General features: G+C 37.3%; 5 protein-coding genes across 5 annotated transcripts; 1 reads left to right on the forward strand and 4 right to left on the reverse strand.

The window, feature by feature from the left end:
- Positions 1 to 49: 49 nt before the first annotated feature.
- On the reverse strand, positions 50 to 1,455 carry LOC101213246 (enoyl-CoA delta isomerase 2, peroxisomal). The gene has a single exon (XM_004134031.3). The coding sequence runs from the start codon at positions 914 to 916 to the stop codon at positions 197 to 199; it is 720 nt and encodes a 239-aa protein (XP_004134079.1). The 5' UTR covers positions 917 to 1,455; the 3' UTR covers positions 50 to 196.
- A 222-nt stretch (positions 1,456 to 1,677) lies between these two features.
- LOC101213485 (enoyl-CoA delta isomerase 2, peroxisomal) lies at positions 1,678 to 2,870 on the reverse strand. The gene has a single exon (XM_004134032.3). It carries the CDS (start codon positions 2,668 to 2,670, stop codon positions 1,951 to 1,953), a length of 720 nt encoding a protein of 239 aa, XP_004134080.1. The 5' UTR covers positions 2,671 to 2,870; the 3' UTR covers positions 1,678 to 1,950.
- Positions 2,871 to 3,058: 188 nt separating this feature from the next.
- Positions 3,059 to 4,164, reverse strand: LOC101213722 (enoyl-CoA delta isomerase 2, peroxisomal). The gene has a single exon (XM_004134033.3). It carries the CDS (start codon positions 3,917 to 3,919, stop codon positions 3,194 to 3,196), a length of 726 nt encoding a protein of 241 aa, XP_004134081.1. The 5' UTR covers positions 3,920 to 4,164; the 3' UTR covers positions 3,059 to 3,193.
- A 201-nt stretch (positions 4,165 to 4,365) lies between these two features.
- LOC101214451 (enoyl-CoA delta isomerase 2, peroxisomal) lies at positions 4,366 to 6,332 on the reverse strand. Its single transcript, XM_004134369.3, has 2 exons — positions 5,802 to 6,332; positions 4,366 to 4,879 (listed from the first exon to the last, which is right to left on the reverse strand). The coding sequence occupies exons 1-2, from the start codon at positions 6,204 to 6,206 to the stop codon at positions 4,580 to 4,582; spliced, it is 705 nt and encodes a 234-aa protein (XP_004134417.1). The 5' UTR covers positions 6,207 to 6,332; the 3' UTR covers positions 4,366 to 4,579.
- Positions 6,333 to 6,666: 334 nt separating this feature from the next.
- On the forward strand, positions 6,667 to 13,631 carry LOC101214691 (DNA repair protein RAD5B). Its single transcript, XM_004134370.3, has 18 exons — positions 6,667 to 7,766; positions 7,898 to 8,031; positions 8,145 to 8,277; positions 8,378 to 8,431; positions 8,818 to 8,967; positions 9,074 to 9,225; positions 9,330 to 9,414; positions 9,526 to 9,729; positions 9,911 to 10,054; positions 10,184 to 10,336; positions 10,571 to 10,638; positions 10,752 to 10,874; positions 10,961 to 11,060; positions 11,228 to 11,340; positions 11,444 to 12,020; positions 12,104 to 12,175; positions 12,249 to 12,347; positions 12,472 to 13,631. Exons 1-18 carry the CDS (start codon positions 6,909 to 6,911, stop codon positions 12,592 to 12,594), a joined length of 3,342 nt encoding a protein of 1,113 aa, XP_004134418.1. The 5' UTR covers positions 6,667 to 6,908; the 3' UTR covers positions 12,595 to 13,631.
- Positions 13,632 to 16,808: the final 3,177 nt, after the last annotated feature.

The raw sequence follows: 16,808 nt of genomic DNA on the forward strand, positions 1-16,808 counted from the left end.
GATTCATTTGTTAAGTATAGTATCGAGGGTCAACTTTTCATTCATTGTCTGATAGAATCGTATTGTGTATTTCTTTATGAAATTTATGAACATACAATTGAACTGGACTGAGGTTCCAATATCTCTCAGCCATTTGTATCAATACATATGCCTTGGTATCAGGAACTTAAATTTATACCATATTTACTTTCATTGTTCATAGTTTAGATATGGATATGGGTTTCCCCGGTAACCCAAGCACCTCAGAGACCTCAGGATACAAACTCTTCCTGATTTCAGCATAGACTTCCCCATCCCAATTTCTCCCCGCCAACTGCTCCCCAAGCCGCACTGCAGCGTTCACGACGCTGTCCTCGCCGTCGTGTGCAGAGTCCACGATGCCCATTCTCACTGCTGCTTCACCTCTCACTTTCATCCCCCTCAGGATCAGATCGCGCATAGCCAAACTGGAGCCTATCTTGGACTTAAACAGAGCCATAAAGTAATCAGGTAGAGTTAAACCCAGATCCAACTCCCGCATGTACAGGACCCCCCGATCGCTCCTCATGATCAAATAGTCATGGCTCAGTGCCAATGTAAAGCCAGCGGCAGCAGCGTGTCCTGTAATGGCAGCAATGGTAGGCATAGGAAGGGAAATGAGTTCGGCAACGACGGACTTGAAGATCTCAATTAAGTGGTTTAAGCGATGACGGGCAGCAGAAACAGAACCGGCGGAAAGAGCCCAGGGGAGATCAAAGCCGTTTGAGAAGAATTTGCCATGGGAAGTTGTGATGAGAACTGAAGCAGGGGAGGCTTGTGCCTTGACTTGTGAAAGAGCTTTAAGGATGGAATTGATCAAGGATGGGCTGAGACGGTGGTCGTCGTCGCCGGTCAGTGTCAGGATAAAGAAATTGCCTCGCTTCTCAACTGTGCACATTTTTTCAAATGCTAAATTAATTGGCCGTCCACTCTCTACTCAACTATATATCCACTTCCTCATTTATTTTCCAAACAAATTTGGGCGTCACAAAAATGTCCTTTCCAAAAATATCTTTCTTTTAACTTTATCTTCATATAGAAGTAGCTTATATAATTCAATATACTTCATGTTATTTTTGTCTATAAAAGTTGACATTGTGGGATAAAACTCACAAGATATATATATATATATATATATATTACAAACATAACAAAAAGAAAAACAAGTTATTTTCGTTCTATATGTATTTTTTATGGATATTTAATAATACATATTTCTAAACAGAAATGTAACTTTTAATTGATGTAATGAAAGAATTCTAAGCCTCCAAATACAAGAAAAATTAGAGAGATACAAGTAAGAGAAAGGATAAGCAATTTAAGTAATTTTGAAGAATATGAATATTGGAACCATTATTCTTATAATTTGCAAATTGATTTGATAAACTTTAATCTATGTAACCTTCTTGTTTACATTAATTTTATATACTATATTTTTTTACTAAAATTAATTTATAAAAATAACTAAACAATAGTCCAACAAGAGATGGCTACAAGAGATAGAGATAGAGTGGTTAAATGTAGAGTTTTGAGGAATCCAACTCTTGAAAATGTCCTGCAGAAGGAACCTTGAAAAGCACTTTGAATATTGATTGAAGATAAATCAATATGTTACTCAATTTACCTAAAGTTTATAAAGATCAGGGGAAGCTAAAAATATGCCCAAAAGAATATTTGTGAAATATTAATGTCAGGGAGAAGAAAAAACAAAAACACCCAAACTTGGAGAAAAGTGTAGGACTGCCCTATCGATATTTTCACCGACGGTCACCAGCTTCCGCCGTCCTGATAAACAACTTTCCGGTGACATAGTAAGCTGTTTGTACGACTTTCAGATTTATAGTACAGACGGCAGCAGGAAATTTATTCTAATCTCAAATTCGCATCATAAATTACCACACAATTTCTGAAAGAACGATCAATTTTTATTACTCATAGCTTGGAAATCGATATGGCCTTTTCCGGCAACCCAAGTAGCCGAGAGATCTCTGGATAAAGACTTTTCCTAATTTCCGCATAGGGTTCACCGTTCCATTTTCTCTCCCCCAACTGCTCCCCGAGTCTGACGGCAGCCTCCATGACGCCGTTCTCGCCATCGTGGGCCGAATCCGCGATCCCCATCTTCACCGCCGCTTCCCCTTTCACTTTCATTCCCCTCATGAGCACATCGCGGCGAACGGAACTCGAGGCAATTTTCGATTTGAACAGCGCCGCGAAATAATCAGGCAAACTTAGCCCTAGATCCACTTCGCTCATGTACAGAACTCCTCGATCGCTCCTCATCAACAAATAGTCGTGACTTAGTGCTAACAGGAAGCCAGCCGCGGCGGCGTGGCCGGAGATGGCGGCGATGGTGGGCATGGGGAGGGAGAGGAGTTCAGCGACAACGGGCTTGAAAATCTGGACCATATGGTGGAGGCGTTCAGCGGCGGCAGAGACAGAGCCGGCGGCTTGAGCCCAAGAGAGATCGAAGCCGTTGGAGAAGAATTTGCCATGGGAAGTAGTGATGAGAACGGATCCTGTGGAGGCTTGGGACTTGACTTTGGAAAGAGCTTCGAGGATAGCGGCGATGACGGAGGGGCTGAAGCGGTGGTCGTCGTGGCCGGTCAGAGTTAGGATGAAGAGATTGCGTCGCTTCTCGAGTGTGCACATTTTGGGAGCTCTACGTTTCAATCGATTATGAGATTCCTTTATTTATCGCAAGTGGCGATTGATCCAAATTTAACGCTATCTTCTATCTTCTCTTTTATCAACTTTAGCGATTGTTGTTCCAAATTTTATCTTTAAAATATGTTTGCCACATGCCTCTCTCTCTTTCTTTTTTTCTTTATATATATATAAAATCATATTTTCTTAACACCTTCTTCCGTAGTGAAATTCCATTTCTACATCATAGCTTTAAAATAACTCTGAATAAGGCTTCTCATTTAAGCACTTGCACTCTAAAAAAATGAAATATGGGTCTTTTATGTGGTATGTTATCCCCTAGATGATCCCTAAACAACCTAAAAAAGGAACTATTCAATTTGATTCACTTTCATTCCTACTCAACTCATTCTGATTCATGTGCTTTAAAGACGAAACATACATCGGATCATGAAGCTTGTTGCAATCAATTCATCAATTCATCAACTTATCTATATTTTATTACAGTCTACTAAAACTTCCAATTCTATCAAAGCTTGGAAATTGTAATGACCTTCGTGGTCAATCCAAGCAACCCAGAGATTTCAGGGTACAAGCTCTTCCTAATCTCTGCATAAACATCCCCATCCCAATTCCTCGCCGCCAGCTCCTCCCCAAGCCGCACTGCCGCCTCCATGACGCCATCCTCCCCCTGGTGTGCAGATTCCGCCAACCCCATCTTCACCGCCGTCTCACCTCTCACTTTCATCCCCCTCAAAAACACATCCCGCCTCACCGAGCTTGACCCAATCTTGGACTTAGCCAGCGCTATGAAGTAGTCCGGCAGAGTGGCACCCAAGTCCAGCTCGCTCATGTACAGCACGCCTCGGTCGCTCCTCATGACCAGATAGTCGTGGGCTAGTGCCAAGACGAGGCCACCGGCGGCGGCGTGCCCTGGGAGGGCCGCGATGGTGGGTATAGGTAAACAGAGGAGGTGAGCCAGAAGGGGCTTGAAAAGCTGGATCATGTGGTTGAGACGGTTGTGAGCGGCGGATATGGAGGAGGCGGAGAGGATCCATGGGAGATCGAGGCCATTGGAGAAGAATTTGCCTTGGGATGTTGTTATTAGAACGGAGCCAGGGGAAGCTCTGGCTTCGGCTTTGACTTGGGACAGAGCATTGAGTATGGAGTTTATTAAAGATGGGTTCAGCCAGTGCTCGTGGTTGCCGGTTAGTGTTAGAATGAACAGCTTCCCTCGCTTCTCCATACTGCACATTTTCGTAAGGAAGCTTTCCGGCAGCTTCACAATCAATGACCAGATTCCAAATCAATGTAAATTTAAACACTGCAACCGATACCCATTACGACAGGAGAGGTGACAATCTTACAAACATAATGACGTCTCTTCTATGATATCCTATAGAATATGAGACATAAAATGCACGAGTTAAGATAAAAATTGGTGTTTATCTAATATCATGAGAAGACTTACTATATCAAGTTTAAATTTGAGAAGAGTTAAAAAATAACACCCGACACCTAAGTTCATTGTTGCCGGTTTTAATATAAGGAAGCAGAGGCAAGAATTTTAAATATCAATAATGAATACTTTGATTGTCTATTAAGTCATGGACATCCATATCCACTGTCAATAACATCACACTGTCTTCTTCTTGATGAAATGTAAGGCGAGTTGTAAATTGTTTAAGTAACAAGATAAAATTAGAACAATTGATGTGATATTCTTTAAAGATCAATTGTCCTTATCACAAACAACAAAACAAAATATCTCCAGCTAAGCCAATTGATGAAAACAGAGACCAAAATTATTGATTATAGTTTGCAACAGCATCATCCAAAAGACTCCATACGACAAACAAATCCACCAAAACGACACATCGAAGACAAATACAATTCCTTTAGCTTAACGCCGTGTTTACATTTTTCCATTCAATTCATTGAGTAGCGGAAACATTTCAGGATATAGACTCTTTCTTATCTCCGCATATGCTTCACATTCCCATTTCCTGGTAGCTAACTTCTCCCCCATCGCCACCGCTGCCTCCATTAAGGCCTCCTCATTGTCGTGCACTGAGTCGACGATTCCCAACCCCGCTGCTGTTTCACCGTTGACCTTTCTTCCTGCCAGCAGCATGTCTCGACGGACTGAAACTGAACTGATCTTTGATCTCACCAATGCCGCAAAGTAATCCGGCATGGTTAAACCCAAGTCAATCTTGTCATAGGATATGAAGAGTGGATAGTGTCATTATTTTGCGATCACTTGTTTGAGTCTTATATAATTGGAAATATAAATAGTTTGCTTTTAGATGTATCTATGTATTTTGTTGAAATGAAAAAGAAAAAAAAATGTGTCTAACAACTCAAAAAGTTTAACAAACAATTTTTCTATCAAGATTATAATCCAATACGAGCTGGGTCATTTTAAGGTTAATTGATATGTTTAAGAAGTTTAGTATCAATTTTAACATATTCTTAACCAGAGCAGAACTCAAATTGGTAGAGTCATATGCACACAACTTGTTAAGTATCGAATATTCCACTTCCATCAGTTTTTTTATGTGGGTCATCTTGCTCAAAACTCAGAGCAAAAACATCAAACACTTAATGTTGCTTGAACTATTATTTTTAAGTCTAAAGCAACTATTACCTTTTGGGTGAATATGTTTTAAGTGTCACCTGTTATTTGGTTAAAAAAAGTCCTTAATAGTTGTACGAGTGACAAAGATGTTAGTTATAGTTTACTTCACGCATTTGGCTGCTTGTGATTTGTTTCTTTTTGGTCAACTCATTAAAAATTGACAAACCTCTTGCACTTGCGCACCTTCAAAGTTGATGATTAGCAGTCACACAGACTCTAAAAATTGAATTTCGTGGTTGTTAGAAAATCTCACATTAAAAAAAAAAATCAATAAAACTCACACATTACATTACATGCATGATGTAAAAGGCTCTAACTCGAGTAACATAAATGATTAATTTTGATGCAGATTGGATTTCCATTTCACATACCATTTCAAAGGAAAACTGTCATGTATCCATTGTGAATGGTAATTTGAAATGATATAATTGTGACCAGAAAACAATTTTGAAAACGATCTTTTCTGTAAAAGAGAATTTTCACCCAGAAAACTGACCTCACTCATGTAAATGACACCTTTATCGCGTCTCATGAGAACGTAATCGTGGCAGAGGGCGAGAATGAAACCGGCGGCGGCGGCGTGGCCGGAGATAGCGGCGATGGTGGGCATGGGGAGAGAGAGAAGGGCGGCGACGATTGGCTTGAAAATGTGGACCATGTGGACTATGCGGTCTCTAGCGGCGGATTTGGAGGGGGCAGTTTGGGCCCAGGGAAGGTCGAAGCCGTTGGAGAAGAAACGGCCATGGGAAGTGGTGAGAAGGACAGAACCGCGAGTGGCTTGGGATTTGATTTGGGCAAGAAGGGAAATGAAGGTGGAAATGAAAGTTGGGCCAATCCAGTGCTCGTTGTCGCCGGTGAGGGTGAGAATGAACAGACTGCCACGCTTCTCTAGAGTGCACATGTCGTCGGGGGGTGACGGTATTTTAGAAACAAAGTTATAAATAAAGAAGAGGGAGGGAGGAGAAAAGGGCACGCATTTCGAAATTGGCTCTTAGAAGATCAGTTGAGAACAAAGTAAAAATCGAACTTTATAGAATCATTAATTATTATGATTATGTTATGGATATGGTATATAAAATTGGTTGGTCAAAGAATATGGTTATTTGGGAATGAGCATTAATATTGGCGTGCCTAAAAGAGGAAAAACACAAAGCAACCTCACCTTAGATGGCAACTTTATGATAACAAGAAGTCCTAAGCCAATAAACAAGTAAAAAACAGTAATTACGGGTTAAAATGGTATGAAATAAAACAAAAAAACCAATGAATGTTGAAATAATTTGAGGATTTGTAAAACCTTCGTTAGTTTTATAAATAATTATTTCCGTTTTTACCATTTTGCGGGTTCTTTTTCCCGCAAAATCTGTTTGGCGATTAGCACAGTAATCGGCGTTATGGAGAGAAAAAGACCGCGAAATTGTGCATACAAATTCTGGCTGGCGCCAAATTCAACTCAACCTCTTCTACACAAAACCCTTCCCCTTTCCCTTTCACTCCACACAACTTCTAATGGTTTGACGATTTTCCACACTATGCAACTTTGTTAATCTTGATTACCCTCTTTTCCGGAATACCCAAAAGTTCTTTTTGCCTGATTTTCAACATGGAGGTAAACGCCATTCTAGAAGAGAAACTCAAAAAGATTCGATCTGTGGTCGGCCTTGACTTTCCGGATTCCTTTATTCATCGGACGTTGTCGAGAAACGGCGGTGACCCTGATGAGGCTATTAAGTACATTCTCGAAAACCCTGGGTTTTTGGCCAGGCCACTGTCTGTTGTACGGACTGTCACTAGCACCGGTGCTCGAGTTTCGACACAGTTCATGCAGAAGGATTCTATGGAGTCGGAGGAGGTAGCGAAACCGACGGTACAAGTGAAGGAGGAACCGGGTTTAGGGCTCGAAGATAAAGGCATTGATAATTGGGGAGTAAGCTCGGATCGTTCAAAGGTCACTGGAACGTCGAAAATGACACTTGACGAGTTTCTTAAACCGAATGCGATGAGCGATGAGGAGTATAGCAAGATCCTTAAGGAAATGGCGGCAGCGAAACCCAGTGCCAAGAATAATGTAAAGGAGGAACCAGTTGAGGCGATGGCGCAATCTGGTGCTGGTACAAATGCGAGGGTAAAAGAAGAACCAGATTTGGAGGTTAAGAACAGAGCATTTGCTAAAAAAGCAAGGTCGGAGACTGAAAATTTTGCAATGTCGGTTTCAAGCAATACAAGTGGCATGCAAAGGAATGGGACCTTTTCTAATGATGGGAGGTGCAAGATTGAAGATGGGGATTTCCCTATTGAGCCCGATTGGTTTTTGGTGGGAAGGACAGTGGTCACAGCCATGTCCACCACGAAAGGGAATAAATTAGCAGATAATGAAATTGTTAATTTTGCGTTTCCTTCTTCAAGTTCTAGATTCAATGCGCAATGGATTGTTCGCTTCTCAACTAAAAGAAGTGGAGAGGTATGTGATGAGAGTAGTTTGAATTTTAACCATTTCATTCTCATGGGGTTTCATTTCTTGTGCAATATATGTGCAATATGATATATCTTCAATGTGTTCTGATGTTAAATTTGTGCTGTGATCACTTTTAGATTGGTCGCCTACCAATGGAGTGGGCAAAATGTGTAGTTCCACTTGTCAACTCCCAGAAAGTTAAAATTCTTGGACGATGTATAGCTGCACCAGGAAACCTTCACATAATGCAAGAGATCCTTCTATATGTTAGGTAGAGAATGTTAGTTTTTATTATCATTTTTTTATTGTGGGGCTTGGATTCTTAATGTAAGCTCAACTGGATTCAAAACAACTAATGGAATTAGTTGGTTATCTGTTTGGCAGCTTTTATATTCATAATTCAGTATTCTCAGACATTGATACAGTTACATGGAAGCTGGAGGCTACGCACATTGACTCTACAATTTATCCTCTTCTTACCCTTTTCAAATTACTGAAAATCACACCGTACCAGAAGGTTATCATTCACTAAAAGTTCTTGTTCATATGCACGTAATATAGTATGAGTTCTTCAGTTTTTATGTCGATTTTCTTACCCCATGTTCTGATCTTCCCAGGCTGAATTTACACCAGAAGAACTTGATTCAAGGAAGCGTCTGCTGAAGCTTGAAGTACGTTTCCAAGTTTTCAACTTACGTTTCATTATTTTGTTATTGAACTTTTTCTCTGTTTGTATGAATGGTATAGTTTTCATTTCGGTGTGTGTAAGATAGGAGCAATAATGAGCATGATTGCTAATATTGAATTGATTCTTAACGTTCGCATAGTTACATTTTTCTACTTTAATGAGAAAAAAAATCTCCAGCTTTAATGGATGGTTAAACAATTCAGTAAAACTCATGCATCATACCATCATCAGCCAACCATTTGGTAAGTACTGACCTCATCTTTTAGGGTATGTACTGAAACATATATTAGACACTCTTTTTCGAGAAGCATAACTCTTTTCTGTTGACAGCAGCCTACATTGGAATAATAATTGATTCTGTTTAATTAGGATGATCCAGATGAATCAACATCTATGCTACCTCTTGTGAAGCGAAGAAAGGGTTCCCAGCAATTTGCAGATCAAAACAAAGATGACCAAACTCTTAATGAATCATCACTGACTAAGCTTGTTGGTGCAGTAGATATGTATAATCTGGATGTAAGTCACATCACTATCTAATTTTATAATTATCCATCACACATGATGAGTAAGGTTTCCCTCTTTGTGCGTTACTTATTGGAGAGTGTTTATATGAATTTTTCAGGAAATGGAGCCTCCACCTACACTAACCTGTGATCTTAGGCCTTATCAAAAGCAAGCTCTATTCTGGATGTCTGAGTTGGAGAAGGGGATCGATGTTGAGAAGGCCGCACAAACCCTTCATCCATGCTGGTCAGCCTACCGTATCTGTGATGAGTAAGTATCTTTTACTAAAAGAAAAAGGAAAAGAAAAAAGGAACCCCTTGATTTTGGTGTCTCGTGTTTGGCACGGAATGAGATGAATTGTTTCCACTTTGTAGGAGAGCAACCTCAATCTATGTAAACATTTTCTCTGGGGAATCAACTACAAAATTCCCAACTGCAACACAGATGGCAAGAGGAGGAGTAAGAATAACCCCATGATTGAAATTTGAATAACCTTATGGAACTTATTTCATTGATAGGCAGGTAGGATATAGTTGATATTGTGCTTAACTCATTGATACGTAAGTGTAGATTCTCGCGGATGCAATGGGGCTTGGAAAGACGGTTATGACAATTGCTCTTATACTTGCGAGGATGGGCAAAGGATGCCCTGATAACCAAAAGTCCACAGTGAATAAGAAAGTAACCACAGAGAAAAAAAGTCAGAAATCCACGACTAAAGCAAGGGGTGGCACCCTTATTGTTTGTCCAATGGCTTTGCTGGGTCAATGGAAGGTACACATCCTCTGCAAGTTCATGATGTCCTTTTGTTTTACATTTAAAAGCATGATTAACTTTACACTTGGTGATGCTGAAAGGAAGTGGGTTGATCCTAGTAGTAATAACTATCAAACTGAACAATAAAATGCAATTGCATTTCTTAAACTTATGATTTAATCGAATTTTGCTACCACAGGAGGAACTTGAAATACATTCAGAGCCTGAAAGTATTTCCATATTTGTTCATTATGGTGGTGATAGAACTAACAACCCGGAGGTGCTATTAGGATATGATGTTGTATTGACAACGTATGGTGTCCTAACATCGGCCTATAAGAGTGTGAGTAATTGTTTATAAGCTAGTTTCAACTTTATAGTATACATGTTGACACTAGTCAATTCCTCTTATCTATTCTCCAATATTATTAACTTTTCTATCTGTTTTATGGTCCATTCACTTCTAATTCAGGATGGAGAGTTTAGTATTTACCACAGAGTTGATTGGTACAGAGTTGTGTTAGATGAAGCCCATACAATTAAATCATCAAAGACACAAACTGCACAGGCTGCCTTTACACTGAACTCATATTGTCGCTGGTGTCTTACTGGAACCCCCCTCCAGGTCCAATTCCCAACTTTTTTCCTACTACTTTGTCAATAACGTCCTCCTTGGGCATTATGTGGCTTCCGAAACAAATGATAAATAGTTTGTCTTTCATATTCGCTTTGCTCCATAAACTTGGCATCTCTTATTCAATCTTTTTAAGAGAGTAAAACGGAGAGTTCGAAGATAAGGATTATTTTATAATTTGTGGTCTAGCATCTTATTCAAAACCGTGTTTCTTTCTTGCTACAGAATAACCTGGAAGACCTTTTCAGCCTGTTATGCTTCTTGCGAGTGGAACCGTGGTGCAATTGGGCATGGTACAAGATGGAAGTTTTAATTCTATCTTTTTCAGTACACCATATTTTAGTTTTAAGTTGGATTGCTCATGCTGAATCTTCTATCCCCTCCTTGGCATTTTGGCTTTGGATAGGTGGAACAAGTTGATTCAAAGGCCTTATGAAAATGGTGATCCTAGAGGCTTGAGATTGATCAAGGCTATCCTGAGGCCACTCATGTTGAGGAGAACTAAAGATACAAACGATGCAAACGGAAGGTAGTTCTTACGTTCTTGCAACATTCTCACAATATAATGTTCCCTCCTGGATCTAAAGCATGTGACATTGAACTCATCTGATGCAGGCCTATTCTTGTTCTTCCTCCTACTGATATTCAAACCGTCATGTGTGAACAGTCTGAGGCTGAACATGATTTTTATGATGCACTTTTTAAGAAATCAAAAGTAAGTTTTTGTTAGACTAGACTGCTCTTTTGTTATACTAAACTGAAGAAGCGAAGAGAAGAAGATCTAACACCTTATTCTTTTTCCCTGTTAATTTCACAAGTAGATTAGTGGCTCTCTTTTATCCTTAAACATGCTACTCACTATCCCTTTATTTGAATCAACAGGTCCAGTTTGACCAGTTTGTAGCACAAGGAAAGGTTCTCCACAACTATGCAAACATCCTCGAGCTCTTGCTTCGACTTAGGCAGTGTTGCAACCACCCATTTCTTGTAATGAGGTTGGAATAGGCAAAAGGAAAAGAAAGAAAACAGAACACATGGTTTCTTTTCTTGTGAAATTCTATTGCAAACAATTTGATACTTTTGGTTTGATAAATGCAGCCGAGGAGATTCACAACAATATGCCAACTTAAACAAGCTTGCAAGAAAGTTCCTTGAATCCAACACTAATTCTACAACAATGGAGCAGGTTGCACCAACTCGAGCATATGTCGAAGATGTTGTCGAGTGCATTCGGCGAGGGGAAAACACTGAGTGTCCAATATGTTTGGAATTTGCTGACGATGCAGTGCTCACCCCATGTGCTCACAGGATGTGTAGGGAATGTCTCCTCTCGAGCTGGAGGACCCCCACATGTGGGTTCTGCCCAATTTGTAGGCAAATGCTGAGGAAAACTGAGCTCATAACATGTCCATCAGAAAGCCCTTTCCGTGTGGATGTTGAGAAGAACTGGAAGGAGTCTTCAAAAGTATCAAAACTGCTGGAATGCTTGGAGAGGATTAATCTGTTGGGTTCTGGTGAAAAGAGCATTGTTTTTAGCCAGTGGACTACGTTTTTTGATCTCTTAGAGATTCCCTTGAAGAGGAAAAGAATTGGATTCTTCAGATTTGATGGGAAGCTGTCGCAGAAACATAGGGAAAGAGTTCTAAAGGAGTTCAGTGAAAGCAAGGAGATAAAGGTATAATATGAAATTTACTACTCTGTTTTTAAGCCTTTTTATTTTCAAATTTCCAACTCCATTATTCCCTCTTCCAATTTTAGGTGATGCTGATTTCTCTAAAAGCTGGTGGGGTTGGATTGAATCTAACCGCAGCATCAAATGTCTTCATAATGGTAATTCATGTTAGACTCAAGTTATTTTTTCTCCTGAGTCAATTGCATATTAAGTTTTGTACCATAATCTTAGGATCCATGGTGGAATCCCGCGGTTGAGGAACAAGCAATCATGAGGATTCATCGTATTGGTCAGAAGAGGAGAGTCCGAGTCAGAAGATTCATTGTCAAGGTCACACAAATCTTTCTTTCTTCTGTTGTATATAAAATTTGACGTCATAAAAGAAACCAAATCAAAGGTCAAAAGTCAAAACTTGTAATTTTGTTAAAAATGTGAAGTTGACCCACGTGGACAGGACACAGTGGAGGAACGCATGCAACAAGTTCAAGCCAGAAAGCAACGGATGATCGCCGGTGCACTCACTGACGAGGAAGTTAGAACGGCCAGAATTGAAGAGCTCAAGATGCTATTTAGATGAACATCACTTGAGTTAATTTATTTAATGAAATCACTCGTAAATATTATCATTATTGCGATGGGCCTCTCTGTAAAAAAGCCCAATTTTTGTAAAGTCAGCAGCAGGTGTATGTCTTTAGGTTAGCTTGTTAATTTGGAAAACAAAAGGCCTCATTTTGTTGAAAGTCTTATTTTGATAAAGACATACAAATCGAATATTCCTATTTTTGAAGGAGGTGAGAATATTTAGCACAAAAAAAAGATTTAGTTAGAGATGAGACAGCGATTGGCCAACCATTGAATAATGCAATGAAAGGCGCTAAAGGTGGACCATACACGTGTACAAGATCAGTTACGTTTGAAATCTTCATAATTAACCAGCACCGAGTAAACAAATCCCATGTTTCCACGTGGAACGTGAAGATTTCAGGTGTCCGATATCCAAACCCAATAGAAGGCTTTCTTTTTTTAGAAGAGGAAGCAGTCAACGACATTGCCATCTCAACATTTGAATTTTGACCACTGACCCTTTTAACCAACCCTTAAATCTCCATTCCCAATTCTCACAATTCTCACTCCTCTCTAAACTTCTTCAACTCCTCTTGTGTTTACCCACTTGGATCTACCACCCAAAAGAGGGGGCAAAAAAAAATGTCCGATGCAGAGAGAAAAACTGCCACCACCGTTGCACCCACGAGGCTGCAGAGCCAGGCTCCGGCATCCATCGAGATAAAGCGGGCGCTGAATTGGAACGTGGCCATACCGTTGTTATCCCCTCTTGTATCACCTTCGTCTTGTGGGAATTCAGCTCCAGAGAAAATGTTGTCAATGGCTGAGAATAATGCGAGGGAGGAAACCAAAGGGCTAACCTTTACCAAATGGCAGCACCCTGCGGCTCCATTTTATTATGAGCCTGTCCCAAGGGCTAACCCCTTTGTGCCTGTGTGAATATTTCTTTTTCTTCTGTTTTTTTTAACAATTCTTGTTCTGCTCAATCCATGGAACAATTTGTATGTATAAAAGTTACATCAATATTGAACTTTTCATCTCATAACTGTACACAAACCTATTTTCTGTTTATGTTTATTTACGTTCATTTTATTAATTCTTATATGCCTTTAACACATTTCATGAAAATTTGAGTAAATCTGTTTCAATTTTTCATTGAATTTAGATGAGAGGAATGTAATCATCCCATTGGCAATTTCATTATTAATTTTCTTGTGGGGGAAAAAAGAAGAAGAAGAAGAAAAGTGGAATTGTGATAAAGGAGTGGTTAGGGAACCGAAACCTCTGGTGGGACCTAATAATGACATAAGACAGCAAAGAAAGGGTTGAAATTGGAGTTTAGAGGATTAATTTTTCATTTGTGGGTCCCTCTCTTTCTTTCTTTTATCTCTTTTAACAATGACTACCCTAATTTAATTTTGTTTGGCTTAACTTAACCGATTAAGAATTAACTTCACTATGCTATTTCTTTTAATTAATAACAATAGTGTTGATAAATTATCAAATAGGGTCTCTTCTCTTCTAATGTTGTTCTTTCAATTAGGGTGAAGCATTCAATAATAACCCTAAATTAAATTCATGTGACACATTTTACTAACAAAAACTAGTTTTCTAAAACCATTTTTCAGTTTTCAAAATCATTATTAAACTCATCCGTAAACGAGTTTTTACTTTTATAAGAAAATTAAGATTCTTTTATCAAATGTGAGGTCAAAAAAATACAATTAATTAACCCATGACCTCCTGCATCAATCGAGGATGAACAACCATTGCACTTGATTTATCGATATACTATCTGTTTTTTTCTTCTTAAATTGCAAAATCTCTTCCCAATTAGCTCTAAGGTTTTGTTACCATTAGAAAATAATAAAATAGAAGTAGAGGACAAAGATTTATATTTTCATGATGGACAGTGGACACATTTATATATAAAATGGACTTACTATTATTTTCTCTTTCGGACGGATTAAGACCATTAATGTTAGTGTTTGAAATTTTCTTGGGGGTGCTTGCAACTTGCAACTTGCAAGTGTAATTTATTTTTTAAAAGAAAAAAAAAAGGCCTTCTATTTTGTCCATTTGCCTTTGCCATTGCCATTTGGTATCAAAAGTCTAAGTTTCTAATCCTATTATGACATTAGCTTAATTTTATAACTTGCAAATAATATAATTAATAATCTTTCATTTTAATCTAATAGAGAGTGATTAACTCATGCTAGGCACATTTTAATAATCATATTAACTGCATTCTAATTTAACAATGTAAAATGACTTTTATTATACTTATTTGGAGAATTTTGTTATTTTATTATTATTGTTTTTTTTTACTACACAATTTTCATTTAAATAACCAGAAAAATGATTGACTTCCACTATTTTAAAAATATTAATCACGTCGACATATTAACCACTTGTAGTCTAAAAAATATTTAAAACTATATCAGCAGTTATTATTTGATATTGTATTAGAATTTAACGATGTAAAATGACATTTTTAATTTTAAAAAAACCTGTCTTACTCTACAAGATTTTAATTTATATAACGTAATAAAAAAATATATCAATTAATTAAGTCGATTTTAAAAAGATAGTATTGAACTTAAAGTTGTCCTTTTTGTTATTCATTTTGACTATATAAATCCTACAAACTGCAGAAACAATTTTCATTTTTTCTTTTGTTTTTTTAATTAAGAATTAAATTGTTAGTTCAACAAAAAAAATTGAAAACAATTACAAAATTTTTAGAAGGAAACAAACATAAGTTTCAAACAAATAGAATTAAAAACAAAATTATTTTTAATGGAAACACTTGATAGGATTCAAAAGTTGTGTTTGCCTTCTCATGACCATTTCTGATGGAGGGGAATTAGAGGTAGGTAAGTATATTTTAGTTTAATATTTGTTTAGTTGTTTAATTTGGATTAATTAGTTATTAACTTAGTTTAATTGGTATTTTTCAAAACCAATTAATTAATTAGTTACATTTTCTTGTGAGGCTATAAATAGCCGATTGAGAAGGTTGTAATTAGAAACTTTGTTCAATATTTCAATATATATATATAGAACTTTCGTTGTAATTTGAAACTTTTTGTTAATTTTAGAGATGAACTTTCACAACTATCAACAATAGATTTTACCATGGACAGATTTGACTATGTTTATAATTCTTTACTTGATATACACCTTATAATTGTTATCTAAATGCTAAATATTCTAATTACCTTAAAAAAGTAAGGGGTATTTCGATCACAAACTTAAACCGGGGTGGATTGGAAGTATTTATGAGACTCACTCAAATAATAAAGGAATTAATTTGTTAAAAAAAACGTGGTAGAAATTTAGTTCAATTAATATTTGTCGATACTTCAAATATTCCAACGATCGTTTTGGCCCTAAAGTATCTCGGTGGAAATTAACCGAGATTCATATATTTCATCTATTTTCCTTTAAAGATGTACCGTATTACTAAAGTTCTAATATAAGATTTAGGAATATTTAAAAAATTACTAAAATCTCAATCTAATCATGTATCAAGAATGTTTAAAAAAAAATCGATGAGTTGGAAGTGTTTTGGACGTTCCTAGCAAAGATTCTAGCTAGCGACTATTAAATTATTCTCAAATCTGATATTCTTTCTTAAAAATTTATTATTTTGTCAAATATTATATCCGATTCTTACCCTACCTAAAAACTAAATTCTGATATAAAATTTGGTAACATTCATATAACAAATCCATTTAAAGACTTAAAAATTACTTGATTTTGATATAAAACTCGTTAAAATTTTGATATTATATTTGATAAAAATAACCAAAATTTGATCAAAGTGAAACACTTGGAAAAAATATTCTCCACCGAGAATGTTCAAACTATTAAGTATAAAAGAAGATCAATCGAACAAGATTAGTTGAACGATTGGTTTAAAAATGTGCTAGTTTTGAAAAACAAGAAGGAACACACTCATTATGACAGACAATTCTCAACAATAAACTAAATCACAAATCAGGTGAGAAATTAAACAGAAGACTTATTGTGTTTTACTAAAAGAATTTTTTTGACTTTATTATAAGAAAAAATGTATTTTCATGCATGTCAACTTCTTGTCATTTCTCCTTTTTCAAAAGAAAAAGAAAAAAGAAAAACGATTCTCATTATTTCTCTATTTATGGATTATATGCACACATATTTTAATATATTTCTTTTAATTTAGAAAGTGAGTTAGAAAAA

Source organism: Cucumis sativus, chromosome 3 (assembly GCF_000004075.3).
Source record: "Cucumis sativus cultivar 9930 chromosome 3, Cucumber_9930_V3, whole genome shotgun sequence".
NCBI classification, from domain to species: Eukaryota; Viridiplantae; Streptophyta; class Magnoliopsida; order Cucurbitales; family Cucurbitaceae; genus Cucumis; species Cucumis sativus.